This window comes from Aythya marila (assembly GCF_965140915.1).
Source record: "Aythya marila genome assembly, chromosome: 1".
Classification (NCBI taxonomy): Eukaryota; Metazoa; Chordata; class Aves; order Anseriformes; family Anatidae; genus Aythya; species Aythya marila.
The window spans coordinates 57,228,209-57,251,968 of NC_139042.1; the positions used below are offsets into that span (position 1 = coordinate 57,228,209).

At 38.5% G+C, this 23,760-nt stretch overlaps 1 protein-coding gene across 2 annotated transcripts in view; it reads left to right on the forward strand.

Annotated features, from left to right (window-relative positions):
- The first annotated feature begins 201 nt into the window (after positions 1-201).
- Positions 202-23,760, forward strand: part of TPP2 (tripeptidyl peptidase 2) — a 47,082-nt gene continuing 23,523 nt past the window's right edge. For both annotated transcript variants that reach the window (XM_082765749.1, XM_082765750.1), the window contains exons 1-19: positions 202-395; positions 5,261-5,389; positions 5,867-5,962; positions 6,303-6,407; positions 7,076-7,200; positions 7,902-8,065; positions 9,056-9,210; positions 9,588-9,664; positions 10,188-10,315; positions 12,218-12,317; positions 13,026-13,174; positions 13,317-13,432; positions 15,018-15,186; positions 17,006-17,163; positions 17,558-17,634; positions 19,395-19,501; positions 20,183-20,337; positions 21,350-21,466; positions 22,696-22,796. In XM_082765749.1, coding sequence (XP_082621875.1) covers positions 234-395; positions 5,261-5,389; positions 5,867-5,962; positions 6,303-6,407; positions 7,076-7,200; positions 7,902-8,065; positions 9,056-9,210; positions 9,588-9,664; positions 10,188-10,315; positions 12,218-12,317; positions 13,026-13,174; positions 13,317-13,432; positions 15,018-15,186; positions 17,006-17,163; positions 17,558-17,634; positions 19,395-19,501; positions 20,183-20,337; positions 21,350-21,466; positions 22,696-22,796 — 2,390 coding nt within the window. In that variant the 5' untranslated portion in view covers positions 202-233. The remainder of the gene's footprint in view (positions 396-5,260; positions 5,390-5,866; positions 5,963-6,302; positions 6,408-7,075; positions 7,201-7,901; positions 8,066-9,055; positions 9,211-9,587; positions 9,665-10,187; positions 10,316-12,217; positions 12,318-13,025; positions 13,175-13,316; positions 13,433-15,017; positions 15,187-17,005; positions 17,164-17,557; positions 17,635-19,394; positions 19,502-20,182; positions 20,338-21,349; positions 21,467-22,695; positions 22,797-23,760) is intronic.

The window sequence follows — 23,760 nt, forward strand, 5'->3', positions numbered from 1 at the left end:
GGGTAGTCAAGGGGGGCGGGTATGAAAAGACTGGGAAGGAAGGAAGGAATGAATAAATAAATAAATAAACGAAACACACAAAGCATCTCCACATCCCCTTTATTAACAACCAGGCGGCGGCGGGCGCTGCCCCGGGCCGCGCTATCCCCGCGTCCCCTCAGCGGGGCGCATGCGCAGGGCCCGGCTCCGCCTCCCCGCCCCAGCGCGGCCCGGCCTGGGCCTGCCCTCGCGTGATGGCGGCCGCCGCCGAGGAGCCGTTCCCCTTCCACGGCCTCCTGCCCAAGAAGGAGACCGGCGCCGCCGCCTTCCTCGCCCGCTTCCCGGACTTCGATGGCCGGGGGGTGCTGCTGGCCGTGCTCGACACCGGCGTGGACCCGGGGGCGCCGGGCATGCAGGTAACGGCCGGCGGAGCGCCCTGAGTCAGCGCCGGCAGCCGGGCAGGGCAGGGCCGGGCCGCCCTCGGGTCGGGGTGGGCTGCTGGGGGGGGCGGGGGAGGTGATATTTCTTTATCGTTTGTTTATTAACGCTTCTTTATCGTGGAGCTTCTCCGTGGGTTTTTATGTCACCGCTGCTCGTGGGTTCTTGCCAGCGTGTTTCCGAGCAGAGGTGGCGAGGGAAGCCTCGAGAAATGGCCCGCACGCGACCCGCCTGGGTGTCGGGGCCTTTGTGTGAGCCGAGCGGCGCTGGGCTCTGCCCTTTGTTTGGCACGGGTTTTGTCTCAAGTGCCCTGGGGCAGGGACCTGGCCCTGGCGTGGGTTTAGTCCAGCATTCCTAACTGATGCACTTCTGAGGAGTAACAGGGTTAGCGAGGAGGGCATCTGGGGTGGGACTGGGCAGCTGCTGTGACTTAGTTCAGTGAAGCTGGAGTAAAGCTAGCCAAAAGCTAAACAAAAAGCAAACGAGGTACTCCCTGGTCTGTCCATGTCATTAATAAAAGGCAGGCTTGTTGAAGTGTATATAGATGGGATGTGCATAGTTGTGAAGTTAAACGTGAAAGCAAAATGCCTCAGAGGTCATAAATAGGAGTGGTGAACCAAAAAAGCATGAGTTCGTGGGCAATAAGGGGATGCTTTACTTTGGCATGGATTAAAGAAAATAGGTACGGTCAAGGCTGGGATCATGAGGGTTCATAATAATCCCTTAAAGTCTAAGGTTATCTCATTTCTTTATCTGGAAGATAAAATATTAGGGAGTGAAGCAAAAGATTTGTAGAGAACTTTGGAAAAAGAAATACAACTTCCAGTGGATGAAAGTGAATTTCAGGGGGTGTTAGCTGGATGCACATTGCTGATCTACACAACGTGGCAGCTTATTGCACGGGGTGTGGGGAATTATAAGGGAAATGCAGGCAGTGCATACTCTGAAACATAGCTTCGTAAATGTTGCTTCAGAAGGAGGATGTCCTCGCTCTTCAGTGAACCAGGCAATTTACGTTCTGCCTCCCCAGAATAAGGCGGTATCCTGGGGCGAGACAGCATGCTGCACAGTAGGAGCAGCCATGTGGTGGCATGTGGTTTCCAGCCTTGGGATGACTTTTCCCTCCTGCCCTCTTCTCTGCTGCTGCTTTTTCTTGCTGTCTGACTTGCTGCTGGTTCTCAGTGAGGTATGGTGTTAGAACTTGGAGAATTGAGTCGATTGTTTAAAGCAAAAAGAGGGCACTATATGCAGCACGGTTAATAGGCATTGCATCTTTTAGTAGAAGTTACTGTCAATAATAATTAAAGGCCAAAATGAGCTGTCCTGTTTTGAGTGTAGTGGGGTTCTTAGTCAAAACAAAAACAAAGGTCACGTTTTGCTGCTCCACGGTGTCTCATTCTTAGGTAGGTTTCCTTTGCTTGTTTCCTTTGCTTGTTCATACTTTGGTTTGTCAACACCAGTAATGTAAATGCGAAGCATGCAGTCAGTTGCCGAGGGACAGAATGATTTAGGGTATGACAGAGAAGCACCTTTATGTTTACAATCTTCCCTGGACATTTGCTGCTATACAGATTTTAGTTACTGGGCTTAACAAACCTACTTGCATCAGCTGTATTTTTCTGTTGGTTTTCTTGCTTCGCTACGTAAAATGTTAATCCAACTTGTACTTATTTTCCTTTCCTTTCTGAATGTCTAGTAGCCGGTGTCCTCAAGTGAACTTTCTCACCTAGACTTCCATTGCTTTGCACTCTGCGTGTTTTCACCAACTCACAGTTCAGTTTGTCGGCTTCTTACATGCTGTTTTCTTCCCCTCTCAGCAGAATCTGTTTCCTAGCATTATCTGCCAAATCCTGGCTCTTGATTCCTCATTAAGGCACAGTACCTGATGAAATTTTGTGTGGGCGCGGAAGTTTAATGGAGAGTTGTGGTTGTATATGTGTTGTCTTTGTTCATCCCCACCCTGTCATTTCCCTGTTGCTGCTGTTGCTTCTTGCTATATTTCACGATAGATAAGTTGTATGGTTGGATAAAAGTATGCTCGAATGCATCTGGCTTTGCCTTTTTCATGCAGCATCATCACAGGGAGTGGTATTCCTGTACTTTTCTTATATGCATCAGCTGCCAGGATTATACATATGCTTTATTTTTGAAGTGTTCAACTTACTTCTTCGTGTGTTTTAGAGTCAGAGTTAACATGAAACCACATTTTTGAAACTTCAATAAAAATGTATAAACAACAAAATCATTCTGTAATTAACAAGTAGATTTTTTTTTTCAAATGATTGTGGCAAAACCATGATAGTAAAAGTACAATTGTGGGTTTTTTTTATGGATACTTTTTTTTTTAATTTCATTGCATAGAAATTTTCAGTTTTTTGAATTTTATTGCAAGATGTATTGAAATATACCTCGTCTGTAATACATTCAGTACTTCAGGATTCTCTGATCAGACAAGGAAATTGACCAAGTTCACATTGATTTAATTTTTACCCTCAGAAACACAGGACCTGAAAAAACAGTTGAAATCTGAGTTTCACTGTAGCATTGCTATTGGTGGGCAGTATGCCAAGCAGCAGCTCATGTCCGCAGAAGAACCCGTATCAGTTGCTTGCGGTGAATGACTGACTGTCTGGATCGCTGCCACTAGGAGTTGAACCTTGGACCTTTGCAACTGAAATGCTCACTTCTCTGTGGCTGACTGAAAGACTCCGATTTGTTGATTGTAATGGCGCAAGCACACGTGTGTGTTTGGATCTGCTATTCAGCGGGAAGACAAAGAGCTGCATAGCGTAGAAATTGCACATAGCGTTTCTGGAGTGGCTGCGAAACAACCTTCAAAACTACCCAAGCTCACTACGGCATAAATTGGTGTTCGGGCCACCTGTTGTGGTATAACTTGTCTGCTTCGCACACGTCACCTCGGATTATGTTTTCGTACTTGTTTTCTTGTGCTTTGATCACTGAACAGCTTATTTTTCAACACGCCTCTAACTAAAGTGTCTGATTCGAATAATCTGTTGCTTTATTAGTGAAGCAGCTCTTGACTTCCCTGTGAGTGGAGGCAGGCATCTGAAGGCATTAATTACAAACACAAGAAAATTTTACTTTGTGTGAAAGCCTGTGCACTGAATTGCCCAAGTGTGTTTTCCCTGCTGCGTAATGCCTGTTCAGCAGATGTTTTAGAAGGTTAACGTGGTTTTAGTGGTTTTTGTAACTCAACGTGAATTTCTACGAACAGACTAGCAGTGGTGGTTTCTGCAATGAGAGCTGTTCTGTTTGTTACCTTCTGGGAAATAGGAATCAATGCCCTGTTTGTACTTGTTGCAGTTGTTTTCAACAGCTATTAAACCTGGTTTTTACTGGGGGGGGGTGAGGGACCATTGTTTGCTGCTTTGTGTTGATTTAAACCACAGGAGTTTGAGACTTTGGAGTACTTGTCCGTATTTGTTGAGGTGTGATAAAAGCCTGATAATTGTCTTTTTGACAGCAGGGTTGACTTATGAAATTCTTTGATCATGTTGTTCATTTCTGGTGGCTGGAATCCACAATTCCAGAGCATGATTTGTGCAAAACTACCTGCCGTGTGCATTATGTATAGGATCAAGACTATTCATAGAGCATGAAAGCAAAAATACCAAATATTTAAGCAGTGGAAAACAGCAAGTGGTGCCACAGTCCTGAACAGGAAGCTTTTTTTTCCCCCTGCTTTTGGTACAGTTATTATATAGGAGATGTTTGTTTTATTTATCAATCTTTAATGCAGACCTGTAAAACTAGGTGCTTATGGCCAATTCCAGTTATCCTTCAAGCAGCTACTTCTGCATATGGAACAGTTTATTTGCTCAGTAAATTGATCTAATAGGCGAAGCATGTTATTACAAGAAGATAGCGTTGAATATTTTTGCCAAATGTGTAAGGGTCTTAGTCATACTCTTGGTAACAACAGTGTAGTAGGTTCCTCTAGGTGGACAGGGCTATAGGTGTGTCAGTGGTTTCTTTATTTTGCTGTATATCTTGTAAAAAACTGTTTGCCCTGCTAACTATATTCTTTCTCAGAAGTCATTAGAAGTCAAATGGTGTGTCATTCTTCAATGCCATGTGGTATTTTCCTTCACTTCTGAAGCTCCTTGTATTGCTACTCTCTGATCCGTTTGATTCTTTCCCCTTAAAAACACATCATCGTGTCTCCCTGTGGTTGGGTAGACTTGGACTCTTTCCCAGTAGGAAAACTGGACCTGCCGTAATGTCCATTGGGGCTAGTTTTCATTTAACTGGAGAAGGCTTTGAAGCTGTGTTCCTAAATTCTGCCTAGCAAGTCAGTTCTCCTTTCTCCTCACTCCGGTAAAACTATACCTTATACAGTGTTAGGTATATATAGCTTTAGCTCTTAGCACTTCACATTTAATAAAATATGAGACAGAGTCCTTGTTACAGAAAAATAAGATGATTATAGTCTGAGTTCATGCTAGATTTATGCTCAGTTAAGACTCCAGCTTGTAACTGCATGTAGTTCAGTACCTTTCATCTTGCTAGGTTTGTGCTGTCATTACTGTAAAACTTGGCTGGAGCAGTAGGATGAAAGCAATATTGCCAATAAATGGTGGTTTTTGCAAATAGCAGTTTTGCAAATCAAGGGAAGATTTATAAGCCAGGAAGATAGGCGTGTTACTCTTAGCTCGAGATTTCACTGCTTTCAAGCTGTTTTTAAGTCCTTCTGTTAAAGATTAGGTGGTTAATAAAGTTACTTGATATTCTCATTAACAAAAAATAAAACAAAAATAATGATTTGTATGCTAGAGGCTAATTAACTGAACTTTCAATTTTTCTGTGCTTTCATTTTCAGATTACAACTGATGGGAAGCCCAAGATAGTTGATATAATTGATACAACAGGCAGTGGTGATGTAACTACATGTACCATTGTAGAACCTAAAGATGGGGAAATTATTGGTCTTTCCGGAAGATCCTTAAAGGTGAGAATTTGTGTGGTGGTACAGAGAGGCATCTACCAGCTTTTCTCTGAATTTTACGTGGAATTGATTGTAAGAGTGAATCTGTTGGTCTCTTTTCCTGTTGTTATCAAGGATAATGGTTCTGGTCTGCTGAGGGCCTAAGCTACACCAAGATTAGAAGTTAAACACTCAGATGTTTGTCCCTGTCAAACTCTAGTAACTCTTGATGACAGTGTTTCTCCTTGTTGATAGTACTATTAGTGCCCTAGATCTCTACCTAAAATGGGGAGCTGTGTTTTGAAAGTACAGTGGGCAGCAGATAAAGATGTTTTGACTGCAGTGCCACATTAATTGATAATGATTTATGATATACATAAAGTATAGTCTGTTCTGCTAAGCTCCCTTACACAGTAGTGGTTTGGTTGTTGTTTGCTTATGTTTTTTTGTTTGTTTGTAATGCCATTAGTTAACCTGTTTCTGCATTAATTTTTTTTTTAGATTCCAGCAAACTGGGTAAATCCTTCAGGCAAATATCACATTGGCATAAAAAACGGTTATGACATCTATCCTAAAGCTCTTAAAGAGAGGATTCAGGTAAGAAAGCACATTCTGCTTTTGGTGTATAGTCATACTTCACTGTTCTGATGTGGAAATTTTTCAGAAAACTACAACATGTGCCAGAGGTTGAGAGGTGTTCTTAACCTGATTTCTGTGAAGTTCGTCACATCAGGTGGTCAAGTGGTCCTCCTTAAATAGGTCCATTGAGGCAAAAAGTCTAGAAATTACTGATACCTGTTTTTCCTGTGTAGCAATTGTTTACTTCCAATATTACACTGAACCTTTTAGACATTGTGTCTCAAATCAGAACTTGCAAATGGCTTTGTAGTCTGCATACTTTGACATATGTATTGAGGAACAGAGTTTTATATTACAGAAGGAACGCAAGGAAAAGCTCTGGGATCCTCTTCACAGGCTGGCTTTAGCAGAGGCCTGCAGGAAACAAGAGGAATTTGATGCTGCTCATAGTTCTCCCTCCCAGGTTAGTATGCTTCTAAATAAGTTTGTAAACGTGTTGTTTATGATTTGTTCCCGGTTGAGAGAATTCAAATATTTTTATTACATGAGTGAAAGAAAGACACTTCTGATAATTTGCAAGTACATCTTCTGACTGATTTTAAAATAAATGGATGGGTGGTTTGATTTGCCTAAAGTTGTTGACTTGCTAAACTTGTTGTCAAATATGAAAAGAGTATTAGTTCAAATATGAAGTACCATATTTTATTAAGTTTTATTTTTAATTCTAGATGGTAGCCTCAAAAAAAAAAAGTTGTTCTTAAAGTTGGAATCTTCTAAACACGCTTTCTTTTGTAAGCTAAATACTTTTTTGTTGAAGTATCAGACGTTCTTTCAGGCAGTTCCATATCATTTAACAATCTGTAGAAAAAATAATGGCATTAAATATGATAGTTAGAGAAGTTGGAAATAACTATACATGCCATGCCAAGAATAAATAGTGCATTGGTGGAGACCATTGAGCTTCTAGATATTTGTGACTTCTGTGATAGTCCTGCATTTTTGTTGAAGTAGTGGAACAAATGCATAGTGTTACAGTGATAAGCCATATTCCTTTCTGATTTATACCTGCACAGTAATGATTTTAGAAAGATTTTAGAAATATTCTTAACTGTGTTTTTATTGTCTTGTTAGGTAAATAAGCTAATAAAGGAGGAACTTCAAAATCAAGTGGAACTGTTAAATTCTTTTGAGAAAAAATATAGTGATCCTGGCCCAGTATATGATTGTTTAGTATGGAATGATGGTGAGACCTGGAGGTAAATATCTCAGCTTGTCTAAAATGTCTTGATTCACATATAAAGCAACAGGTTGCATTAAGGAGTGTGTTGATTTTTACATCCGTCTTTGTAGAGGGCTTAAAATTTGCTTTAAAGTAACCCTACTATATCATGATAAAGTTTTGATCTTAAATGAAGATAGAATTAAGTCTTACTAAAATCAATACAGTTCTGTGTTTAAACTTGTGGGATTTTCCTCTGAGGCAAAGAATAAAATTGCTTTGAGCATCCATTGGAAGTAGAAAATAAATAATTTAAAAAGGCATAAATTTCCCTGCACAAGCTTCAGAATGTATTATGTCATTTTTCTTGACGATTAGTGTATCATACAAACCAGTAGCTAAGACTTAAAATATTTGTGTACTCTGGTACTGAACAGCTAGCTTTCCTAAAATTTCCTCAAAGAAAAAAAAATCCATATGCTGGCTTCACTTAGAGATGTATTTTGAATTTAATAGCATCTGAAAATCAGTTTAGAGAACTTTGTTTCTGGATCAGTGAAAGGCTGGGTTTACGGTGATACTTATGGGTCCCTTCCAACTCATTCTATGATTCTAGGTAAGATACCATAAACACAGGACCAGGCCTGTTCAAGCATTTGTGTTGCTCCTGTATGAAGAAGAATACCTGGAAGTATTTAGTAGATGGAAAATTACCTTTTTTGTTGTTGTTGTCAACAGAGCCTGCATAGATACAACTGAGAGTGGTGATTTAAGCAGCTGTACGGTACTGAGAACCTACAAAGAGGCTCAGGAATATGGATCTTTTGGAACATCTGAAATGTTGAATTATTCCGTGAATATATATGATGATGGAAACCTTCTTTCCATTGTGACAAGTGGAGGTAACTGAAAATAATGTTAAGAAAACTTTGTTGCAATGACTTAAGGCGGTTTATTAATATAGCACTCACTACTAAGGAATTAAAAATCGGTATTCAGATTTTCTGTGGTAAACCCATAAGGACATCATGTTACTAAACTTGCTTGCATTTTTGTTTCTGAAAGTCTTTTTATCCATATGTTTGTATACATAGTGTATTTATAGTTAGTTACACTAAGGTGTTCATGTATCTTACTGGCGTACAATTAAAGTAGTGAACTGTATTTCAAATAAGTTTTTTTTGTTTTGTTCTTAAATATAGGGTGGTTACTGAATTTCATTGCTGTCCTTTGTGCTTTTATAATTTAAGAATCTTAATTAAAACATCTGTGATGTGCACCTTAGTTTTTATTTCAGTTTATCTGAACTTCTGTGTGATGGCAGATGTCACTAGCTGTAGCTCCAACGGCTCTCATCCCATGTTTGTACGTTCTGTGTACAATCCTATTTTGTTTTGGAAATATCTTGAGTGGTTAAGGTAGTATGGATGTATTTGATTTTAAAAACATTCTAATTTCTTATGAAACTGTCTTATCTTAGTAGAACTACAGAAACAGTTCTGGTTTCTAAATAAGTAATAATGTTGTGAAATTCCTTTTTATAGTTACGTGCAGTTTTAATTCTAATTCTTTTTTTAAGCCCTACTATCTGGGTATTTTAGATATAATTTTTGTAACTTTTGAGTAGGAAAAGTTGGGCCTGTCAGGTAACTTCTGTTAGTGGAGTTAATTAGTTAATATTTCCTTCTCTTATCCTGTCTCCCTCAAAAGCTGTTTTTGTTTTGCAAATTGCTGTTCTTTACTGGCCTCTTGTCTCTTAGTATAATGCAACTCTATTTAAATGTAATTTGTATTATAGTTCAGTAAATGAAAATGGATTGAGCAACAGTGTATTAAATTAATATAAATAAAGTTCAATAAACACAGAGTGCTATGGCTTCTCATTTGCTCAGGAGCACATGGAACACACGTGGCTAGTATCGCAGCTGGATACTTTCCAGAAGAACCAGAAAGAAATGGTGTGGCTCCTGGGGCTCAGATTCTTGCAATCAAGATTGGTGATACAAGACTAAGTACAATGGAAACTGGCACTGGTCTAATAAGAGCTGTGGGTATTTAACTGGATAAATTATTAATCTCGGCAGTTTAACTTAATTGTAGAATACTGTGGAACGCTTTCTGCTTCAGTTGTTTATAGGTTGTTTTTTATTGTCCTATTTTATTACCAGCTTTAAAAAAAAAATAAGTTTTCAGACATATCTTGAGACTAGAGTATAGAAGGTTGTTCAAGGACTGGGGTTTTTGTTCTTTTTGGTTATATGGAAAATGACTTTTTAATGTAATTTACTTCAGTCACTATGTTTTGTAGAGTCAAAAGAAATAATTCCTTTTCTGTAGATCGGTTTAAGGAAACATTCTTTGCTTTTCCATAACTGACTTATTCTAGATTAATATGTATTTTCATTTTTCTTTTTACTTTATTAGATGATAGAAGCAATAAAATACAAATGTGATCTTGTCAACTATAGCTATGGAGAGGCAACACATTGGCCAAATTCTGGGTAAGTGCTGCAGTGGTTAGTATAAAAAGCGTTACCAATATGGAAGTGGAATTCAAAGGTTTGGTTTTGTGTAAATGTTCTGTCATTAAGAATGAATTGTGCAGGCCCAATTGATTTACTCTTCTAAATATCTTCAAAAATTAACTAAACATATTGAAAGTGCTATGGGTTTGTAATACAAGGAGTATTTTAGAATACTAAAGAATTCTTTTGGTGGAAACACCACACAATCTGTGTTGTTTTTTTGTTCGGTGTGCTTTTTGTTTGTTTGGGTTTCGTATTTCATACTTTGGGTTTTCATATTTTAAACTTAATGTTGCTACATGATTGTTACTCCCTTTTAAAATAGAATGTATTTTTTGTGGATAACTTCAGTACTGGAAACAGCTTTGCCTGATACGGGAAGCAGAGAAAAATATTCCTCTGACTGGTCCTGCAGAGATTCTGCTTAGGAATTGTGGTGGTTTTCCTATGTAGGGGAAAAAACCCATATTGTTGATTAAAGACTTTTCTCTTACTTTAGGAGAATTTGTGAAGTAATTAATGAAGCAGTGTGGAAACACAACGTAATCTATGTTTCAAGTGCAGGAAATAATGGTCCTTGCCTTTCTACAGTCGGATGTCCTGGTGGCACTACATCTAGTGTAATAGGTACGTCACCACCACCTCCTCCCCAACCCATCTCGCCTCCTACACCCCCCCCACCCCCCAAAAAAAAAAAAAGAAAAGACAGGATTCAGCTTCTGTCCGGTCAATCTGTGCACTTCTGTTACATGTTTGGGATCACAAATTGATTGCTATACTAAATCTAAAAATATTCTCAAATACTACTGGCCTACAAGATTAATCTTAAGGGAGGCATTTACAGTATGGTTAGGTATAGAAATTTTAGATTATCTTCTTACACTTCAAGAACTTAGCTATGCAGAAAACAGGTGGTGGAGGCAGATGATGTAGATTTGATATGTCTTTGTGTAAAATTTGGAAAATAAATCTTTGTGGTCTGATCTATCTGAAGAGCACAGAATGTTTCTTTTTAACTGTAACGGTCTAATCACATCGCTTGCACCTTTAGTTGTTTGTAAATGTAACTAGTAAAAATATTAGCAAGTTTGATTGTCATTTGTCTCCTGAAAAGTCCTGTAATACATCCTGAATTGTCAGAAATGCAGTTTTAGATGGTCTGTCTGCCTTCATCAGATATCCTGGTACGCTCTCCTTCTATTTGGAGTGAAGTGTATCTTTTTATTTTGGTTATCAGATAACCCTGTGAAATGACCTAGACAAATCCTTTTCAGAGAATAATTCTTTCAGTTGCAGTGCCACTTCTGTGACAGGCTATTACTGGCTTGGCTTTTAAAGACTTGGCTTTTCAGATGGGCTAGTATGTGTTCTTGGTATTTCAGTAGAAGAGTGAGGTACGATACTTAACTAAACCATGTAACTCTCAAGGGTAACTTTTCCTGGTTGTAATCTTGTATAAATGCTCTGGTGCAGCATTACTGCAGTACTCAAGGTACTTGTTAAATCTCTCGTGCAGGCAGTACAGCAGGTAGACTTGAAGGTTTGAGAGAGACTATTTCAGGACATCTAGTAGAATTAACACTTATTGCTTCCTAAAATCTGATTTGCAATTGCTCTGCCAGTGAGCTTAGACAGCTGGGAACTGCATTGGCTTTGCTCTTACGGCACATCAACTCTGTCAATCCAGCTTCTTTGTTGTATAACTCCAGAGACTGGATTTCTTGATCTACAGTTTGCTCCTTGTCCTCCATCTGGAGTGAACAAGATGGGTTTGTTTGAGGGGAAAAACAAAATACAGTTGGCTGGATGGCTTAGTTCATGCAGCATGGATGTGGACCATGTCAAATGTGGTTCAGTTAGCCTGGTGTGGTGGTTTCCTACAGTGGTGATAGCGCTTCAGTCGTAACAAGAACAGAGTGTACGATTTGGAACAGTCACCCTGAAAGGATGTAATGTGTTTGCTTGACACTGTTTTAAGAATAAAATTTAGCGGGCTTTCAACTTAGTCATTGACATGTGTTAGGCTCTTTGGACTGATAAACAGGAATATAGTTACTGTCTCATTGCCATGGTAGTTGAGCTGTGTGGATGTGGCCATCTGTTTGAGGTGGAGTGGCTCTGAGCTGTGTGAACATGTGTGAATGATTTCATACAGATTGCTTTGAGGCAGCCTTGTAGTTTGTAACAGTATGAACAGCCAAAATTATTCTTCCCCTCCACCCCAAAAAGGGGGCGGGCATGTTAGTGATCTGTTGTGAAATAACTGCAGAAGGTGAATATGTACTGTTTTAGTTGAGTAAAAATGAAACTTTGAAATTATCTGTATTATGTAAGATTTTCTTATTGCACATCATGGTTATCAGCGTGGCCTTTACACTTGCTTTGTAAAAAAAAATATTTGGACTTAGTGAGATGCAAAAATGTGTGTTTGTCCATTTTAAACATTAAAAAAGTGTTTGGTAATAAACTTAAAACATTTTGGTTTTTTATTACAGCTTCAGCATACATCTAAAATGTTTTTTTTAATAGGTGTTGGTGCCTATGTGTCACCTGATATGATGGTTGCTGAATATTCTTTGAGAGAAAAACTACCAGCAAATCAATATACTTGGTCATCCAGAGGGCCTAGGTAGGTTATGCTAAAAGAAGAAATTAATTACCTTGGGGTTCATATTAGGTTATTCAAAATCTAAAAATTGGTCATTAATACCAGAATGACAATATGTCTTTCCCACAGGAAGAGCGTAGGTAACCTGCTGTTCTTGGAAAGTCTGAACATGTAGGGGGCTGCAGTCAGTCCCTAATGGCTCATCTGTGCCACTCCTTCATGGCACTCTCTGCCCCTGCTCCACATGAGGTCCCTCCCATGGGATGCCAGCTTTCCCGAACTGATCCTGTGGGGGCTGCCCACAGGCAGCAGCTCTTCAAGCACTGCTCCCACACGGCTCCGTACCACGGGTTCCATCCATCCCCCAGGAGCAAACTGCTCCAGCACGGGTCCCCCACGGGTGGGCGGCAGCTTCCCCCAGACCCCTGCTCCTGTGTGGGCTCCTCTCCACGGGCTGCAGCTCTAGCCCGGGGCCTGCTCCTGTGGGGGCAGTTTCAGAAAATTTTGACTGAGAAAACAAGCATAGCTGATGATTAAGTTGACATTTTAAGTTGCAGTTTATGTCATGCTTTGTCTTGGTTTTAATGGGTTAATGTTTTAGTGAATTAATATACTAGATGTTACCTAAACTAAATGTTACCTAAAGCTAAAATTATCTTAAGTGCATGTATAACTTGAAAATAAAGTATGCAGAAAAAATGTTTTTCAACAATTCTGTTTTTACTCCAGCACTGATGGAGCCCTTGGAGTAAGTATCAGTGCCCCTGGAGGTGCTATTGCTTCTGTTCCAAACTGGACTCTGCGAGGAACACAACTCATGAACGGCACATCCATGTCTTCTCCTAATGCATGTGGAGGCATTGCATTAGTACTGTCAGGTAATAGGCTATAATCTTTAATACAGCTGCATAATGTAAAGAGATTATAGCATTTTTTTTTTTTTTTTTTTTTTTAGAGAAAAAGAATCTTACTTGCAAGTTTTTAATTCTTTTCCAGTAATAGCCTTATTTTTAATTTCAGGACTCAAAGCTAATGATATTCATTACACTGTTCATTCTGTCAGAAGAGCCTTAGAAAATACTGCAGTGAAAGCTGAAAACATAGAAGTATTTGCACAAGGACATGGTATTATTCAGGTACTTGCCAGCCAAAAAAAAGGAGGGGGGGAGATGAAGACCAGCATAACAGCCAGTGGAAAAGTGACAAAAAAAACAAAGTTTTCTAGATGAGCTCAGACAGCTTGCTCCCATGCTACTTGATTAGCAGATTTGATTCAGAGTGAAGAAGGGAATGTAGTGGGAGGGGAGGAGGAATCAAATATTCCTCTCACTTCTGCATGCAGTTGGTTTCTTTAGAATATGTGTTAACTAGACACATTCCTAGACTGACCAAAAGGGTGTGTGGACATAAAAGTAGGTTGTGGGTTTTTGTCACCCACATACAGATGTGGATGCCTAAATTCTGTCTTAATGTCTGAAAATGTCTTTATGCTGTTGTCAGAGAGCTGAACTTGTTTTTTATAGGCAGAAGCTGGAACTGTAAGTTCTGGGCAATGCAAATAGATACCCACGCTGGTTCACAAAGCGGTACAGCTGCAGTTTTGCAATGACCTTGCTGTGAGTGGGCCTGTAGAAAAATCTGGGCATTCATTGTATCCTGTGGTCTTTTAAGTAGCTTGGAAATCTGCAGTGTAAACCTTTTTATGATAAAGGCATTGTGAATGACACTGTCCCTGTGCATAAGCTGAGGCTCTTAAAGAGCTGCTGCTATGTTTGCCTGCAGTTACTTCTATCCTAGCCAGACAGAGGTACTGAGATTTTTCTGTCATGCTTAACGATGCCAGATATTAAGAGCTTAACCCTAAACTCATGTTCTTCTGATGCTAGAACCCAGTAGCTGATGCCTTCTAAATATATCTGTAATGCTGAGTTTTGTACAGAAGGCAGCATATTGGTGGCCATATCAAATAAAAACATTGCCAAAGAAAAATGAAATGCAGCAGTTGCATCTTATGATTTACTAATCTGTGGTAAAAGCATGTGTTAAAATGTGGTTAAAACTCTGACCTGGGAGACTGAGGCTATACTGCATCTGCTTGTTTCAGAGGAGAGTCCCCTAATCTGATGAAGGTAGCTTGCTGAAGTATAAGAGTGTAAGATTTTTGGAGTCGGTAGAATAGAAAGCGAGGTATAGAAGGGTCTCTTTTCAAAACAGAAAGATGACCTTGTCATCTGAGTTTAAGAGAATAAACAGTCAAATGCTTATTTCACATCATTATATAAATCTTACATGGGCGTCCCATCTTGTTTGTATGTTCAAGTGTTTAACTTACAGTACTGTATAAAAGGTTTAAATGCTTGACTAGTTTTTGCTCCATGTATGAGAAGGAGTGCTGAAGTGGTATTGTAGAACTGGACCTATGTCTTCAGAGTCATCTCTGGAAACCTTTGCTGTGCATCTTCTGATGAATTTATTGCAAAGGGAATTTGTCATATTGTTCCTTTAAATGTTCTCAACTATTTCAGTGTTCCATATGGCAGCTGCATGCTGAAAGTTTTGTCTCATTTTAGTATTGAATATCATGTAATGTAGAGTTAGTATGAGCCTAATAGACAGTGTGTTAGTTATTTCACTGCTTGTTGCTACATCTGATGAATGCTGCATGTAGCAGATAATATGCAATCAAGTTGAAATGCGTTAATTTAGAATGTGTTCTAACAGGTTGATAAAGCCTATGACTACCTCATTCAGAATTCATCATTCACAAGTAACATAGGCTTTACTGTTACTGTTGGAAGCAATCGTGGAATCTACCTCAGAGACCCTGCCCAGATAGCTGCACCTTCTGATCATGGGGTTGGCATAGAACCTGTCTTTCCTGAGAATACAGGTAAGAAAGAGCTTGTTTTGTATGAGGAAAAAATGGAATGTAATCTTTAAACGAAAAAAGCCATGACAGCGAGGAGCGGTAGAAGTCTCGTACTATAGAAGGAAAAAATGCAATTCTAAATTTGTTGGTAAATAAAGGCAAGCAAGTAAACAACTTTCCCATTTAATCTTAGGAGTGTTACAAATAAATATCTATGTTTCTGGTGAGTCTGTTGCTTCAAGCTTCCTGTCACTGAAAAAAAGTGTCTCTGCTCTAAAAAAAGTTTGAAGTGAAATTGTGGGACACTGGAAAAATACAGAAAAATCATCAAATATCATTAATGTTTCCTGAAATTGTAGAACTTGGGAGATACTTTTGCAGATAACTCTTGACAAAGAATTTACAAAAGAACTTAAGTAATCTCTGGATATTTAAAGACCACAAATTCTAGCTTTGCATTTCGTTCACTAGCTATTAGTGGATCAGCATACATATACCTAAAGGTAATACAGGAATTGATACACGTTTTAGTTATTTATTGATAGGGTAAGGAACTTGTGCCAGTCAAAATAGGTTTGACATCTTTTTTCCATAAACTGGTTTACCACGCTATATTTTACTAAATAACACCTGAGACTCACCTCCATGAGAAATGGAGTTGTATCTTATTCAAAAAATGAACCATATGAGAGCTTGTTACTGAGGTTAGTTCTTTTCCTGTAAACCAGTGATCCAGAAGAAGGTTGGCATGTGACAGTGTGGTGAATTTATTTAGGAGAAGAGATAATGTGAATAAGACAGGTTACTGACTCCGAGTACCATAGTTGTTTGATCCATTGCATTGCAATCAATATTTTTTTTAAATTGACAATATGACACTGAGAAATAAACTAGTTATATACTATAATGTGTAAATATACACATCATGCTCTTCTGTAGGAAGCAAATCTGAAAACATAGATATTTGTAACGGGTGACTGGCTTGCAGCATGATATTGTTTCCCTTGTACTTGTCCTTTTGGCCATTTCTGTGCTGTCTGGTGTCTTCAAGGAGACTAAGTTTGAGAGGGTTTAAGGAAGGACATAAAGGAAGACTCATGTACTCAGTTTGTCTGTTGAAGTTCTCTTTGAGCTCTTACCGCTTCTGAGGTACCTCTGTGGAAGGCACATCTGATAATAGAGAACTCTCTTTTCTGTACCTCACAAAGACGCAATGAAGTTAAATATGAAGTTAAATATCTGAATGTTAAGCTAAGGTCAATTAAATCTAGAAAGCATTTAATTTTTTTTTAAACATCATTAATCTTCAGAGCAGGATAAAGGTGACTTCAATAAAACACCTAAACTCCAGGGCCACGTGTTTTTATAGAAGCTATGCTTTAACCCATGTTTTTTTCAACACAGAAGCTGATTCACAAAATCAGCTAAATTGACTGTTTGCAAAGTCAGTCTATATTATGGCAGTAATTCTTTTAATAAGCATAAACCCTCACTTAGGTTGCTCTGTAATGTAATTTGATAATTAGTGTAACGTTTAGAATGAGTGTAGTTGGTTTTTATTTTATTTCTGTACATTAGGCAAGACTTTGCATCTACATAAGAATACTTACACCTGTTTCCAGGCTATGTTATAGGCAACTGAAGCATTGCTTACTAGCTTACTGACTGAGGTTTGACTGTTTTGTTAAGGGATGATAATCAGTGTTCTTTTTTGGAGAATCTGACTTCAGGGGACTAAGGAATTTGTTTGAGATGGGTACATTTTAATGGCAAATATTGTTACAGTAGAGTATGAGTACATAACTTGTTAATGAATTGTTCTTAATTTGTTTCTTGGCAGAAAACACTGAAAGAATATCTCTCCAGCTTCATTTAGCTTTAACTTCAAATGCACCATGGGTCCAGTGCCCTACTCATTTAGAGCTTATGAACCAGTGTCGACACATTAATATTCGTGTGGATCCACGTGGACTGAGAGAAGGAGTACATTATACGGAGGTATTAAAATATTGGTATTCTATTTAAGACTGTATGCTCTTCCATTTTCACATTGCCTCTATCAACTTTTTTTTAGAAGTAATTTTAAGGAAATAAAAGCTTTAAGCTTCATGGAACAGAAATGCTGCCACACTCCATATTATACAGGCTGAATTCAGGGTTCAGCAGCAGTTACTTTATACAACTTCTTACGGCAGATGTGAAGAAGATTTTAAGTATCTCTGTTTGAAAAATAAAAGTGTATACATGGAAATAAATTATTAATTTGTTCTCTATGTATAGTTTCATCTCTGACAATTCAAAACACCCTGCAACTAAGTCAAGTAGTTCAATATTGTCTCCTGTAATTTCATTTTGACCAAAGACTTTAAGTGGCTGTATCTTATTTTGTCAGGTGTGTGGATATGATACAGCAACGCCTAATGCAGGTCCTCTGTTCAGAGTTCCAATAACAGTTGTCATACCAACAAGGTCAGTAAATCTAAGCTTTACTTTTTTTTTTTTTTTTTTAAGTTTAGTTTTGTGTACCCAGTTTACTTTTGTCATTTATTTCACCTTCTTCCTCTAGGAGTTCTTGAATTTACTACTGACACTGATAGGGAAGGGAGCAGAGCTCTGGAAAGTTTCTTGCAACAGGCTTGGACACCAGTAGTGTTCGCGTTTTGTTCTGGTCTTGGCAACCAGAAGGCAGCATGTTCTTGGTCACAATAGCAGGAGTTTTCTGATCAATCAGAATAATTTCTGACTTTTAAAAAGAATATTCTTTGGTGTTCATCAGTCAGAGCTTGTTTTTTCACTTCTAGCTGACGGACTAGAGTCTGTAAAGGCAGTGGACGTTATTTGGCAGGTGGAAATTGGGATGAACTTCCACCATAACATTAATACAGGAAATTTAGAGTTAGTATTGTGTTATGGCCTTAACTGTTTTAAACACATCAAAGATTGTGATTATTGAATTTACTCAGTGAACAATCTGCTCAGAGGAAGAAATAAAAACTTTTCTCTAACTCATTCACAAAAATATTACTACTCACATGCCTTTGCTCCCTTCAGTGGAAAGTCACTCAACCATGAAATTCAATTTCATTGAAAACCTTTGGTTTTTATGCTTAAGTACAGCTGTGTTTCTGGTTGGGGAGACCAGGGGAGAAAGTATCTACATAATGTGGTGGAACAGGTGTTTTAAATTGTTTAGGTGCATTGTGCTGTTAGATCCTGTACTGGTACAGTTCTTGTACGCTTAACAGAAAGAATAGGGGCAATTACTACATTCTGGACACTGAACAAATAGAAGCTAGAAAAACAAATATCATAAATAATGTCTGAGGAGAAATTTAAAAACACTTTGGGACCTCGCTAACTTGCTAACATGTCTCTGTGAAGCTGTGAGTGGGCAGTATTCCATTTCTTAAGTTATTAAGATGAGTGATACTCACTATTCTGTGGAGTGTAGTAATATACCCAGCGCTGTGCTGCTGTGGCCTTGCCCCTAAGTACTGTGTGCAGTTTTGGGTGCCACAAAATAAGAAAGACATGAAACCATTAGCATCCTAAGGAGGGCTGTAAAGATGGTGAAGGGTCTAGAGGGGAAAAGAGGTATGAGGAGCAGTTTGAAGTCCTTTGGTTTGTTCAGCCCAGAGAAGAGGAGGCTAAGGGGAGGCCTCATGGTGGCCTGCAGCTCCCTCACGAGGGGAGTGGAGGGGCAGGCGCTGAGCTTTGCTCTCTGGAGACAGCGACAGGGACCTGAGGGAACAGTATGGGGCTGGGACAGGGGAGGGTCAGGTTCTGCACCCAGAGGGTGATCGGGCACTGGGACAGGCTCCCCAGGGCAGTGGTCACAGCACTGAGTGAGTCAGAGTTGAAGAAGCATTTGGACAGTGCTCTCAGAGACATGGTGTGATTTTTGGGTGGTCTTGTGTGGAGCCAGGAACAGGACTTGGTGATCCTTTTGGTCCCTTCCAATTCGGGATATTCTATGCTTCTATGAGTATCAGTGATAGCCTCAAAAGGAGTGTCACCTAACATTGACCACAGGCTCAATTTTTTCACCTTTCTAAATCTGTTTTGCTTAAATTCAGCTTTTTTTTTTTTTTTTTTTTTCTGGGGGGGAGCTGGGGACTGAATATCCTCAATTATAGTCTGTTTGGAGAGTTTTTTATTTAAAACTACTTTTTTAGAAAAAAATGCTTCACAGCTTGTTTAATTACTACTGTTTTCTTTTTGATGTACAGAGTAGATGAATCATCAAGCTATGACCTTGTATATACAGACGTTCATTTTAAACCTGGTCAAATCCGAAGGCACTTCATTGATGTTCCCCAGGGAGCTACATGGGCTGGTAAGGAAAACGAGCATATTGATTAAATAAGAAATCACGTCTGTCACAGTTGACAGAGTTCTCCAATCATTCCAATTTCTGCCTAAGAACTTAAGCATTTGATCCATGAGTACGTAAAATCTGTATTTGATTCTAAGCTCTTACAGGAGTGGTTTTTTGGGGAGGGTTGTCTCATGGTTTCTGTTATGGTGGAATACAGTCTTCATCTTTTAGAAACGAGCAAATGCAATCTGTGTGCCTGGTTTTTAGTGTTTATGGCCATAGTATTGAAAGATAGCTTAATGTAAGGTGATGGGCAAGGAGCTCGTAATTCTGCAAGGAGAAAAAAGAATCTTTCATTTGGACTGAAGTTTACTGATAAAACTTAATTTGAAATTTAGCAGCCATCTGTGCTATACAGTTTTATAACTTGTACTATCTGCTTAGTTCATAACATCTAGTTGAGTAATGTTTCTTTTAACTGATCTCTCTGAACTTAGTTTTCCTTAATCTGAAGGGGTCTTAGTAAATAACTGGTAGATAAGCATAATTCACGTATGAATATTTTGTATGTTATGCAGTATATACTTTGGTACTGCATAACTTCTAAAACCATGAATATCTTGTGAATTTTATGTTGAATCTCCATTTCCCATCTAAAATTCATGGATGTTGAAGCAAAACCTTTTCTTTTTCATCTAGAAGTGACAGTATGTTCGTGTTCATCTGATGTGACTGCAAAGTTTGTGCTTCATGCTGTTCAGCTAGTGAAACAAAAAGCATATAGAAGTCATGAGTTCTATAAATTTTCATCCTTACCTGAAAAAGGATCAGTGACTGAAGCATTTCCTGTCTTAGTAAGTTACATTGGTGGGGTGGGAGGAAGAGAGTGTTTGGGTTTTTTTGTTGTTGTTTGGTTGATGCTGATGATTAAGAAAAAAGACCAAGTCGTGCTTTTCTTATAGTAGTGAATGTATCTGTTTCTTCATTTTGAAAAGGTCTCTAACAGCTCCCTGACGTTTTTTAATTATCCTGTGTTGCCATTCGTTCTCTCTTCAGTTTTACTGCTTGTTTATACAGACTAGTTTTTCCCTTTCAAACAGGGGCTGTAACTTCTTGAAGAAAGAGAGTTCAGCATATGCTGAACTCTAGTGGTTATGGGGATAATCTCCTTGATGTTGAGGTCAAGTAATACTGGGTAACATTTATTGCTTAGATACAGTAGACTTACCTTGCTAGTTCAAGAGTCTAAAACAAAAACTGGCTGTTCAGTTATGTGAATGATCAAATCCAGTGCTCAAGCTTGTCCCCCCTTTCACTGCTTAATTGAGAGGTGTAGCTCTAAACCCTAAGAGAGGTTGTAATTTCTGTTCAGTCCTGTACTGTGAAAAAGTCAAGAGGAAGGCACTAAGCTTCATTCATCCCACTGACTGATTGTGAATTAATTTATTGTGTTTAAAACAACCAGAAAAACAGCGCCAACAAAAAAACATTCCAAGCTTCACGTCTTCTCGAGATAGAGAGCACTATCTCTTTTTCTGATATGCATTGACATCATCTATAAACTAACTTGTCTGCCTAATTTTAAGAGTAGGAAAGGAAGATGTTACATATAAAAGCTGCGTACCTTCCTTTGTAGCATATTGGGAGTAATTGGACATACTCTTTTGTTAGAACTGTCTTGTATTTTCTGGATCAAGTGTAATGTCTGGTTTGCTACCATACAAACCAATATAATTGGTGTAAATTGGGCGTGATAGGGTCATCTTTGAGTCATATTCCATTTTTTTTTTGGTTTGGGCAGAGGGAGGCTGGCATGAATAGAAGGAGAAGAGACTTTGTGTCTGACCTTGCATTTTTGTTACACAGGCTGGAAAAACCATTGAATTTTGTGTTGCTCGGTGGTGGGCAAGCCTTAGCGAAGTCAGCATTAATTACACAATTTCTTTTCATGGTGTACTTTGTGCTACTCCGCAGCTAAACATGGTAAGTTTTCCAGACTGTTTATTTAAAATTATTCTGAAGTCTCTGACAGAATGTTTAAAAAAAAAAAAAAAAAGTTTTTCCTCGTTCTTGCCTCTATTTAAGTAGACTAAAAGCATGGTTATACATGAGATGCATGTTTTCTCTTAAAATTAGGTAAATAGGAGCTTAGGCCCCCACAAATGCCCAGTACCATTAGTTATGAATCTTTTATGCTTTTTCGTTATGAATCACTGGAGAGAAGATTAGAAAGGAGAAAAAAAACAAACAGCAGTAGAAAGGATGTACTAAAATGTTCTTATTGCAACTATTGCAAATGTTGTGTGAAGAAACTTTGCAGGGATCACAGTTCTTGTATTTGATTGTCTAGACCACCATTGCTAAAGCACAATACTCTGAATAATATTTTCAGAATAAAATGTCATTAAAAGTTATTTTCCACTCTGTTTGGTGTTGTATCAAGATGTGCCAGTTGGTTTGAGATTCGTTTTTTAGGGCACTTAAAGGTACAGTGGATGGACAGTATCATGACTCCATGGTTCTGTGATACCAAAGAACTAAAAAATTGTGAGAAACATCAGTATCATGTTACTTACAGTACTTTGTCTCACTGCTGTGTTGTTTGCTGTCTTGTGCAGTGTGTTTTGGCTTGACTTTCTCTCCCTTAAGAGAGGGGCACTCTGAGAGCTGAGCTGTACGACCTGCAGGAAGCAGCACCATGCATATTTCTCCTTGCTACTTTTTTTTTTTATCTAAGGGTCAGAGCAAATTAGACCTGTACCACAGGTGAGGTTGAATGTATTCATGCTCTAAGAGCTGAGTAACTTGGGGGGTGGGGGGGAAAGGTTGCATTGTGCTAAGGTACCAGATCTTGAATTAGAGCAGGAGGAAGAAGAGGTGGTGTTGGTGTCGTACATGACAGCGTTTTTACTAAAGCAGGTTCAAGCTCCTCCTATGCCAGCAGTATCAGACCAGCTGAAAAGTGGCTAATAGATAGTCTTGGACCAAAAGTCTGTTATATTTTTTTTTCCTACTGATGTGTTGTTTTTTATGTCCTAGTGAATCTGTTTTTGTAAAATAGAGATAGGGTTGTGACACTTTCAAACTCACACACTATTACTTCTAATGTTGATAAATAGATCTTGTATTATGTTTTCAAAGGATATATTGAATGGTCCACATCTGATGCTACAGATGCATAAAAGAATAGCTGTTATGTATTTTTTCTTTAGCATGCTTCAGAAGGCATCGTACGATTTGATGTTCAGTCCATGTTGAAGTATGAAGATATTGCTCCATGCATAAATCTGAAAAGCTGGGTTCAAACTCTCAGGTACGGTTTCTGGGGAAAGTGGGAAAGCTGTTAGAATGTGGCTAAAATAGTCACAAATTAACAGTGACAGCTAGAATAACAAGAATATTCTTACAAAGTTTGGAACCATCAGTTTGGAAATTTTATTAAATATTTCAGCACTTTCTTTTTTCAGTTCCTTTTAGCTGTGAAAAAATGGACAACTATGGTAACTTCTTCCATATAAATTATTTTTCTTTAGCCAAATTTAAAAGAAATTACAGAAACTTTATGGTGCTTCTAAAGGAGAGACAGAGGTAAAAGGCATATTAAGATCTAAAGAAACAAATCCTACTGAGTTATTTGGTGTCATTTTGTTGGTGTTTTTTTTTAAGCAGGTATTTCAGATCCTGCCTAAGTTTGACCTGGGAAGATTGTCTTCTCTCTTTTTTGTTTGATTGGAAGTGTTTTTTGTAGGCAATGATAACAGTATTTATTTTGTGTTTCTTCTGTTATCAGTTGTGGCAGTTTGACACATGCTGATTTTGAGGAAAAGGTGTTTTGTTTTGTTTTTTTAATTACTAACAATTGGAAAATTACTAACAACAGCATTAACCAAAGTTGGTAGTTTCAGAAGGAGAAAGAAATGCCATACTTTTGAGTATGGCTTAAAGTAAGGGGATAGTGGATGCTGAATGGCTTCTTATGAGGTTTCTGAATTTCAAGTGCTTGGAAGCAGGGTTGCACACAAAGAGCTGACAGTATCCAAGAGAAATTTCATTAATGTCATTAAAGGTTGTCAGAATAGTATATATGAAATGTAGTTTTATATGATGTATAGGCCACCTTAATTCTCCAGTTCCTTTATTTCCAAACCAGTGGTTTTCTTATTTTTAGCTGGTGTTCTTCAGTGCTCATTATCTGAGGTGTTTGTGCTTTTTTGAACAGTAGCTTGTCCCAACTGTTTCTGAGTTTCTACGTAGACAATATGCATTAATGTTTTTCC